Raw genomic sequence first — 11,003 nt, 5'->3', positions numbered from 1 at the left:
GAGCAGCCAGTAAGGGGCGCTGGGCGGCGGATTTGGTGTGCGGAGGGAGCCGGCTGCGGATCACCTGCAGCGGCGCGGGGGGGGATGCCGGGGAGCTCCGCCTCCCCTCTCCTCCCCCGGTTAATCGCATCCCGCTCCCCCCGCGGCAGGCACTGGCAGCGGGGTGGTTGGGCAGAGCTGTCAACCTGCTGCAGGCGGACGGGCACCCGCACCCATTAAGGGTCGGGCTGGGGCTGTCGGCTCCGCCGCCCTCGCACTTGCCCCAGTCTGGCGCGGCGCGGCCGTTGAGCCTCCTGCCGCCGCCTTCGCGCGGGGAGAGACCGCCGCCGCCCGCCCGGGCACCGGGAGCAGCGTCCGGGAGAAGAAGAGAGAGGGGGAGACATGGCTGAAGGGGGCGAGGGCGAGGATGAGATCCAGTTCCTGCGAACTGTAAGCGCCGGGCTTGCCTCCCCCACCTCCGGGCTGGCGCGGGGCAGGGGGCCGGGGGCCGTGGCTGGGCGGGTGAGGGGCTGAGGCGGGGACGACGCCCGGCCCGTGCCCTGAGGAGAGCTGTAGGGCGGCGGGCACCGAGACTCCGTGTGCGGGGTTGGTGGGGGGGAGGCGGGTGCGCTCTGCTCCCGCCGCCCCGGGGGAGTCCTGTCAGGGAGGTCTCCAGAGCCCCAGCCCTCTCCCGCTCCACCCGGCGGCGTGTGCCCCCTGTTCTGGCGGGCGGAGGGGCGATAACTAACCGCTGGTGCTGCCGGTGGTGTCGGGTTAAGCGGGAAGGGACCGGGGGGAGGCGGCGGTGCCTGCCCCGAGCGGCGCGGCGGGGGACGGCGGGCAGGGCGAGGTGCGGGCAGCCGGGCGGAGGGCGAACGGGGCGCGCAGGGAGACCCCCGCCGTCCCCGGTACCTCTCCCCGCTGCCTTCCCGCCCGCCGGTGTGTTCGCGTACTGCAGATACTAACCGAGCATCCCTCCCCGGCTTAAAAGCTGCAATCGCGCTCCTTTTGCAAAAATAGAATTGAAAAAAAAAAAAAATTAAAAAAAAAATCACCTCTTCCAGCCCGCCCCCTTCCCCACCAAGGTTCCCACTAACTTGCGGGCGTTCTCCTCACGGACTAATACCTTCTTTTCTTTTCTTTTGAATGTGAGCATCCTTTCTTTACTTCTGTTTTCTTCAGTACAAAGCATGTTAAGGCGCTAGAGGATTTCTTCCCTCAGTTTAATTAATACATGGGGGCTGCTGCATTTCATGCTTATCTGGATTATTTTTCTTCAAGCAATGCTTTTATTTACCTTCTGGGCCATCTCCCAAGTGCTGTTTATATGCACAATCCTAGCAAGTTTTGCAGATGGGCATATTTGAATGGTGGTGTACACAAACCCTGTCACAGTTGGAGGAAAAATTGCTGAGACATTTGATAAGTAGAGCTAAAAGCACTGAGACTGTAGGGTAAAACTTAGCTTCCTTTTTATTTAGTACAGTCTGATTTCAAAAATGTTCATGATTAGTGTCTTGTAAGAAAATACATTAAAAAAGGAGGGGAAAGCAAGCCACGTAATGTACATGAAGCACATTTCTATGCTGTTTGCAGCATTGTGAATCCTGGAGCATGGTCATCTTATGTTTATTTCAATCAGAAACCATAAAATAATAGATAGACATCCTATTATTCTTTTTTGTTTGTTTGAGAATTCATAGAAAATCTGGTTTTACAGGCAACACAGCTGTTATGCAACACTGGCACGAAGATTGTCAACTTTTTTTCCTCTCAGCATTATGCGACTTCTGCTGTAGTGTTGTCTAACACCTAAAGACAAAACAGAAAAACACTTCTTTGAAAGATAATTTGTCACCTCAAATTATGAGAGTTTTATTATTAGTACTTCATGCTGGTAAACGTTTTTGGAAGACTTGTACAATGGCAGTCTTGCTGCAGGTTTGAATATTAAGCTTAGTTCATGGAAGGGCTGTTATCTGAATGCTTAATAGGGAAAGAGAAGCAGTGAGCATGCTAATACTGCTCTGCACATATACAGTAATGTTAAACTACAGCACCTGACAGCAGCAGCCCGTTATGTAAAACAGCCCTCCTGATAATGTGCGTCAGGCTTAATACAGATTTGGCAAACCCAGCCAAAGACAATACTTTAGAAATTTTTAGAATGTTGTACTGAGGGTAAAATGACCTTGAATATTGTAAACTGAGGCATGGGGTAGGCTTTTTGTGTAATAAAATAAAAAAGGCCTGAGAAATATCCTTTTCATGTGAAGTTTTGACTCTCTAATCTATAGTTGTATGTAAGCAGTGATTTTTACTCCTCTTTTCCTTCTACTTTGTCAAAGTTACGAATGTTACTTGGAAAATCAGTTGCTTTAAAACATATTCTCAATGTAGTCTACCTTCTACCTGTTCTTATAAACTTTAGATTAGTATTCTCCAAAGCTATTAGATGTGTGTTGCTTTCTGAATGGCATTGATAGAAAGCACCGTGAATTCGATATTACCTGGTAGTTGCTGCAGTTTATCTTCTTAGTTATTTATTTTTAAAACAGTAATTAGGGACAAACAGATTCATAAATGGTTTGGTAGATAAAATAGATCTTTTCAAACAACACGTTATGCAAGCAAAAAGCTTTCTGTGCTTTGGATACCTTAATGATGACATCTGTAGGCCTACAACACATAAACAGTGCTCTTCATATTTTCTTCTTTTGATAGGACCTGATAAACTTTCTAAAATTGCAGGTTCTCTTTCTGATGTTTCAAAATTACTGTAGCATCTTTAGAGTTTACCATGGAATGTAAGCACAACATATTATTTTTAATGTTTGAAGAGAAATGTGAGATTTTATTCAATTAAAAAAAAATCCTCTATTTGCATTAAGCTACTAAACTGAATTTGTATTTGCCATCTACATGTTCGTTGGTATTTTCTTTTTCCTTTCCTCTTCACGTATTCCTGTTTGCCTAATGATTTGTCTTCTTCCTTGGCTGCTTTTTTTTATTCTTATTTTGTGATAAGGTGGTGTCATGCATTTCCTCCTACAAATTTGCTATTAGGGTGGATTTCTGTTTCTTTTGGGAACAATTTGGGTTTAATATGTCGCTTCTGAGAGGGAACGTAACCTGTTAATGCCCTGGATTTCGGGAAGCATCAGTCCTTCCATTGTTTGAGAGAACTTTGGATAGACTGGAACTTAGCTCTGTGCTGTTTGGTTCTCCTCAAGGAAATAATCTATAGTCCTGTGAATGACATACTTCTTCACAAACAGGGGTCTCCCTCATTGCTTTGCTGAATATTCCAGGTAGAGATGACCTTGTATTATGTGTATCCTTTTTCAGTCTTGGATACACGTTCTCCTGACTTTTCCCACTGAATGCACACATACTGTGCAAAAGGAGTGAAGAGGAGCAAGTATCGTGCTCTTGCTTTTTAGCTGTGTGTCTACAGAGGACTTCTTTCCTGTAGAGGATTTTTTTTTAAATATTAGCACAGATAAAGATGTGTACAAAATAGATTTTCATTGTTTAGTCTTTCCATTCAAGAACCTAAAACATTTATAGTTAATACTGAAATGACTTGTGTTTTTGTTTTGTGACTTTTTTTGTTTGTTTTGGTTTGGTGTTTTTTTTTTTTTTTCCTGAAGATGTGTGATTTGACCAGAGTGAAAATAATTCAGAGTTTCAAGAGAGAACAGAAAATGTTTTTGAATAAATGCAGAAGCTCCTTCCATAATGCATATGGGCAAGGACTGGTTTGGTTTTGTGTTTTGGTTTTTTTTATGGTGCAGAACCCTGGTAAGGGAAGGCCTTCGTGTGGGGTGGGGTGGTAAACTGATGACAGAATTAAAACAATTGCAGTATTTCAACACAATACTGCCTATGAGTATCCCTTATGTTAAAGGTGTCCCGATTTTGGGGAGCAATATGTACCTGAGACAGATGAGGAATATGTAATTTAGCTATTTGTTCTTGTGGTGTTCTTGATACCGGTACATATGGTTTTCTGGAGATGTGGAGTTTCTTAAATTAGAGGCAGGTCTTCTTTTAGATGTTTATGGTAGGAGACACCACCAGGACACACTAAAGTGAGGCTGACAGGGTTATGGTCTTTCTCACTGTCCTCTGAGACAGAGGAGACTACCATGCCTGTCAGAAATCAGAAGCATTATCAGTGTGAGCAACATATTTTCCTCAGCTCTGTTGGGGTCGTTGTCTCCTTTTCATCTCTTCCTGTTTTTTGAAGACTGAAATGCTGATGTTCCACTATGTGCTGTCTTCTAATGCTTTTTTCATTTGTTTAATTAGCAACGTGGAGTAAAATAGGATCTTTTGCTTATGCGAGCATATTCTGTGCTGCCTTATTTTCTACAAGAGCTTAATTTTTCTGAGTGTGACTGTCACAGAAAGTGTAAGAGTACTTTCCAACACTGGAAAAGTACTTTTAAATGAAGTGAAATGTTATTTAGGATTCATGTTTGACATGCAAAAGACTTTATTCACTCAGTGCTGGAATTTCATACTTCAGAAAATGAAAGAATGGAGTTTATGGCACTTTGTTCTGAAATGAAGAATGTAATGTCGTTACATTTCAAGGACTGGAATTCTGTGATTCCAGAGTCAATTCTGTTCCAGATATTCCCTGTTATGGCACCATTTAAACAATAAAATTTCACTTTAAATCTGACTAAAAATCATATGCTTATATGCCATCGTGAGTGAAGATTCTGTGGAATTAAAGGATACAAAAGGAACCTGGAAAAACAAGATCTGAAGGTTCTTGTAAAATAAGTAACTAAACATAACAAGAATTGTTATGTGAATCTCTCAGTGAAATAGAATAGAAATTTTATTTATTTATTTATTTGTTTATTTATTTCCCCAAATATTCCTCGATGCTTCTCATACACTGCTTGTCTTTAAAGGGGTTTATCAAAATACGTTAGATTCTGATAGCTGCAATCATCAAACACACAAACACGGCTGCCAGAATGCACTGAAGAAAATGCTCAAAAGCAATCTTGGATATTAGGAGGAATTTTAGAAGGAAAGAACACTGAAAAACACTTTGTCTAGCCTTCTTTATTTTAAACAGTGTTTCTTGTACCTGTCAGTATGTGACTTCTGAAGATTCACCCGGGACTGGCACAAGAGACCACTGTTTAACAGCTCATGTGGGTGATGGCGTGGCTGAGATTGCAGCATTTGTACCTTCCTCTCTAAGGCACTGCACTGCAGTACACACACCGAATATGATCTCAAATTCTATTTTGGAATTGAACTGGACAGGCTGTTTGTAGTGAACGGGTTTTAGCTAGGAGACTTAGTCCATTTCTTATTTGGGAATTACGTGTGAACATTTTATATATAAATTTTTTGATTCCAAAATTGTTTGACAAACATTTTATACCACCATTAAAATGATATTACTGGATAAAATCAGTTGTCTAGTCTGTGTACTATCTTGTCCAGTGTTTTGCATCTGGAAGTTATCTTTGCTGGATGTGTGAGAAGGAGGCTGAGGAAGCTCTGTAGCAAATAGTTGGTCCACCAGGGAAGTTTCTTGCTAGCCCTGTGAGTTGGTTGACTAATGTTCTGAGAGACAGAGAGCTGCTTTTCCTTTCAGTGTCTGAAGGTGTTCTGATGCATGGTGCTCTTTAGCATTGTGAAGGCCTGAGGAAAATCTATTGCAGGAACTTAAGCTGTGGACACACTGTAAAGAGAGAATTTCAGTTAATTTCTGACCCAAGATTTAGAATGGCCTTGAGGTATGTCCACCATTCACTTCTCTATTTGAATGCTATATTGTTACAGGCATATTGTAAAGGTGATTCTCCCATTATATAGCTGTGTGGAAAGTGCACAGGATGATTCTAATTCAGGAAAACATACCAGTCTTTCTTGCACAGGGAGAGGGATGTGTTGAAGTATTTCTCTGAATCAAGATAAAAGGTTGGAAACTGACTGTATGGGGAAATGCTGACAGTGGGCTGCATTCAGGAAGTACGTGAATTAAACTGAAATTGTAGATATCTTTTTTTTCTTCTAATTTTTATAGTTATGGGTGCTTCGTGTTAAAACTCGTAGCTAGTTTTGGTTTTGTTTTCTGAATTACACCTAGGCTTTTGTTTAAATTTCCTGAATTGACTGAAAAAGTAGACTTGGCTTTGTGTGGATGACAGAAAAGTCAGAAACTGCATATGTATTCCTATACTTCCTAATAAAACTTAAGTGATGTAAGTTTGTTTTGTTTGGGTCATGGTACTAGTACATAAATAACCTTTGATGAACTGTAAAGTGAACACGTTTTATCAGGGTGAATGAAAGAATTTTAACTTTCTCTTACTGTGGTTCTTGCAATTTTAATCATGATTGATGGAAGAAGTCAGCAATGTATTTTCTATATTGTGGTTATCTAACTCTTTTTTCCTTAATTTACGCACAAAAAGAGTAATATCTCCTTACTCATTAGCAAATACTTACTTGCAAATGCTATACAGAAGGCTCATAGAATGGAGTTCTGCTTAATTGTCATAAATATGTACCACACATTTACTGCTATATGTTAAGTGTCGATAAGAATAGTTAAAACAAATACATTAGTCAAATGAAAAAAATATTTCTTTTATAGTTTAAAAAAATATGTGTCCTGCATATTTCAGTTTTAATGGGTGTCACGGTCACCACTGTGAAGTGCTGTTCAAGGTCTCAAGAGTAAAACTCTGATCCTTATGAAGGCAGAACTATTGATTTCAGTGTAACCAGGATTTCATATCCAGACTTCTTTTGAGGGCAGAATGGCTAGAAATGTGTGCATAACAGTTGTTCCTGTGTAAATGCAGGTTTGTTTCTGAAAACTAACACAAAACTCTATGGGAAGATTCAGTCTTCTGGTTGGAATCATTCCTAGCTATGACGCTGTTAGGAGACTTTCTTTATGGCTTATGTGGTGAATCCCTTAGTGCATCACTTCTGGAAAATTGAGCTCTGTGAATTTCTGGAGATGGCTGTCCCTTTCATGGTACTGCTGTACAGAAAATTACAGCAATTTTCTGTTTGTATTTTATATTGGCAAGAGGCTTGCACTTTTATCCATCATCAACAAGAATTTTGCTATTGATGGCAAGTGGACAGTTCCTCAAAAGAATAAATTCTTAAAGACAAGTAATTTCTAAGGTTGAATGGGTAATGTTTTCCTCCTAATACCATTCATCTCTGAACAAAAGCAGTCTCCTCTTTTGTGAGGAAAGTTCTGTATCTCTTAAGTGAGAACTTCTTATTGACATATAAAACTATTAGAAGCTGATTTCTGCCTTGATTGAGCTACTTTGCTTGAATTTTTTGCTAGAGCATCGAGCATAGGGTAATAGAGGCATTAGAAGCAGTAGCTAATGAATTACATAATCTGAGCACCTTAATTTTCTTATATTTTTGTCCAAACTCATGCGTATGCATTATACAGATAGCTATTTCATTTGGTCTAACGCTTCTGTTGTTGGTATGAACTTGCATTCATAACATGAATTCTTGACATAATATTAATGTTATTCTGAAGTAAGAGGAAGAGGGTATGATTTCCTGAAGAATAAGAAATAAAATAAGAAAAAAAGAAAACCAAACAAATGGTAAATGACTGAAAGTCTGCCCTGGCTTTTACTTTTCCAGTCCCAGGTCCTTGTCAGTGCTTTTTCTCATTTAGATTAAGAAGCTTTAATAGACACTTTTATGAAACGTGGCAAATAAAATGATAAAAACTTAGAGTAATGCATTTTCTGAAATGTGAATCCTTTTACTTCGTCCTTCAGACAGCTTGAAAACACCCATTTTAAACCTTAACTGTGGTCAGGTGGAAGTGAGAACAGAGTGCTTTAATTATTGACACAGTTATACGCTGGAATTTCTCCCAATAGCAAAGTAAGGATAGCCTGGCATAATCTTCTGTCTCTAGTCTGTATTCTGCTAAAGACTTATACTGTGTTTTTCAAGGGTATGGCACTTAAGCCGTGTCTGGCTGTGTTGTCTATACTACTCTGGGAATGGAAGGCTTCTGGAAGAGGCTGCCTGTTGCCTGATGCATCTCAGATGAGAAAGGGCATAAAGGAGCTAGTTTAGATAACAGTTTTAAGCCTTTTAAAGGCAACCACAGCAATGCAGAGCTTACTGCAATATTCTGTGCCTATCAGGGGCACAGCAGTGGTATTTCTTTGTTCTCATTGTAACAAATAGAGCAACTTAAGGGCAGCCACTGCCTGCAACATCATCACAGAAAAAGTCACCCCAGTTTCCTAACCAAGACTAGCAGGAAGTCCCGTGTGCTTTTACTGCAGTGTAGTTTTATGCTTCTCTCCCTTCTTAAGAAGCATGAGATTCATTAACTAATTACGTATTGACTTATGAAAGAATTCTTGCTTTTCTTTGTCATTTTTTACATAATAATGGTGGTGTAACTTGTCAGGTGCAAATGTGTGGCTGCTGCTAGAGCCTGATGGTATGTCACTCAGCTATAGATTTGAACAGATGTATGTTTGAGGCTTGTACTGTAATTTAGTAGAAGCTTTGCTTAGCTTCTCAGAATTGCTTAATAAAAAAACAACTAGTATCTATGTCCCTACTGTTTGGAAAGTGAAAGATATGACAGGTAAGGTTTCATAACATAAGCTGTATTAACTTATTTGACAGTTGCAATTTCCGTTTAAATGTAATGCTATAACGGCCAGTTTTACAGTAATATTATTGTGTTTATAGGAGCACTCGCACTAGCAGCTGCATTACATTTTAAATAAAAGTATGGGTTCACTCTTCTAATGTTCATCATAGTCAGGAATGACTTCCTTATAATTACCACGTGCTTGAAAAAAAATGGAGAAATAATAGGTTCCCTAGTAATGCAGTAGACTTCCAAGAGGGACTTTGGCAAGAGTTGACAAAGTATCATTTCGTAAGATACATGGCTCAGTTAATTTTTAACATGCAAGACATTTTAGTGCAGGACAGGGTTTTTGCTTGGTTTGTTTTTGTTCATTTTGTTTTTGTTCATATTCTGAACACTGAAGGGCCACAGAGAAGGGGTAGCAAGATCATTACGTTTTGTGAGGTGGCTTCCTGGAGGATTTCAGAATTAGTGCTGTGTAACAACATACTTCTATTACCTGATTGTTTTTTACTTGACTGTGGAAATAATATCTGGTGGTTATTAGGGAGCAGAATCAAATGCTGAACACTGGCATCGTCCTGCAGAGGAGGCAGAGGTCCTGTCTACCTCTGCGAAAACTTTTCTGGAATCCTGCTGTGAAAACTGAGTGCATGAAGTGAAAACTGAATTTGAAGAATGTCCCTGCGTAAATCCTTCTTTCAAAGGAATGATGGAAGGAAGCAACACAAAATTTGCATTGGCTGGCTGTGAGTTTTCCTGGGGATTGCCAGAAAGTGGAATTGTATTAGTGGAATCAAGCCAGGAACAGCTGTCTCTTACAGCTATATTTCTTCCTTCCAAACTGGGCAAAGCTGGAAAAAACAGCTACCTGGGCTTTGTGTGAGATGCATTCTTTGGTTTCATAAAAGGAAAAAGAGGACAGTATGCTGAACATGCCATATAATTTCATTTGGTGTATGAGCAGCTTCCATTCCTGTCACGGCCAAGTAGAATTCCTTATATAGGAATTTAGGTGGAGGAATGAAAGGAATTCTATGTGTTCAAAGTAAGCCTAAGTAATTGGATAGATCTGCTTAAAACTCAGTAAACTACTGGATAGATGGATTCATTCACTGATAAATGATCCTCACTGTACATCAGGAATGTAGCCATGCTGATAAACATTTGAAAATCACCTATGGTGTGTTTATTTTCTAGTTGCATAGTGGAATAATTTATTTGGAACTAGCAGAGGCATGGTAAGCACAAGCTAGGTGATTAAACCTCTCTGTATGGACACATGACCTTCGTCCTGAAGCAGTCTTTGATAAAGCATTTGGTTCCAATGGTGGCAGTGGTCACCTAAATACCTGTACAGGTGGATAAGAATCCTTTAGCCTTACAACAATCATGAGAATGCTGTGTGGTTCCAACACAGAGGGTTAGACTGAAAGTAAGCATCAATCATGTGTCTTCATATTTTTGACTATTTTCTGCGCATTTGTGGAGTAGATTTTGCAATACTAATGCATAGACAGTTATGTGCATTTATGCGGTCTTGTTGTGAATACCAGTGAGATGGAATGCATATCCCCTTTTCCATGCAACAGAAAAGTAAAAGAAAATATCACAATATGTGGTGCGGGGAAATAACTTGGTAAGAATGAAATGGGGATGGAGAGAACCTTTTTTCTGGTGTTATAGGTAATTTAGTAGCCCTTCATTGCTAAAGAGTTGGATTAAACTTATTTTAAAAGCTTATATGAAATAAGTGTGGGTTTGGGGTTTTTTTCTGACCCAGTTAACACTTATGGAAAGCAAAGACTTGTCTCATGATTTGACATGTACCAGCAGACATCTGAAGGAACTGCAATATTGCATTAATGCAGAAATGAAGTGATTAATTTGTGAGAACTGTCATAGCAAGTGTGGCTGAAGAGATCCAACCCTTCTAATGAAGGAACTGGTAGAAATCAAAGGCGGTGCAAATAATACTGTATGAATTTTCATGGCCAAAAATGTTAATAACATTGCTAAAGTGTGATTGTAGAGCCAAAGAATCCATGAAGCGGTATCATCACAGATCTAAACATGATGGTGGAATGGTAGTGATAACCTGGATAAGAGTTGTATTTATTCGTGTACGTGTAAGAAGTCTGCCTAATTTCTTCTAGTCTTAGAATCATGGAGCAAGTCCTTTAGAAAAGCTTGTGAGCAAAAAAGCACTAGTCTAGTATTCAGTAATTGCAGGAGGGTGATAGCTACATAGGTAAATCAAGAAAACATCTCAAATGCCATAGGTGTTCCATCACTATTGACTGAGTTTCTGTAGGGTAGGCTTGTGAATTAATGATTCACATACTAAGATGTTTCTGAGTAGGTCTTA

The 11,003-nt window shown here is 40.1% G+C and overlaps 1 protein-coding gene across 9 annotated transcripts in view; it reads left to right on the top strand.

Annotated features, from left to right (window-relative positions):
* Nucleotides 1-114: 114 nt before the first annotated feature.
* RYR2 (ryanodine receptor 2) overlaps nt 115-11,003 on the top strand; it is a 422,851-nt gene continuing 411,962 nt past the window's right edge. For 7 of the 9 annotated variants that reach the window (XM_074580039.1, XM_074580036.1, XM_074580032.1 and 4 more), the window contains exon 1: nt 143-429. In XM_074580039.1, coding sequence (XP_074436140.1) covers nt 382-429 — 48 coding nt within the window. In that variant the 5' untranslated portion in view covers nt 143-381. Of the gene's footprint in view, nt 430-11,003 lie in introns of all 9 variants that reach the window. The other 2 variants (XM_074580040.1, XM_074580034.1) reach the window with 1 other exon arrangement.

Source organism: Larus michahellis, chromosome 3 (genome assembly GCF_964199755.1).
Source record: "Larus michahellis chromosome 3, bLarMic1.1, whole genome shotgun sequence".
Classification (NCBI taxonomy): domain Eukaryota; kingdom Metazoa; phylum Chordata; class Aves; order Charadriiformes; family Laridae; genus Larus; species Larus michahellis.
The sequence above is the reverse complement of the archived record's forward strand: the minus strand, read 5'-3'. Positions and strand labels throughout refer to the sequence as shown.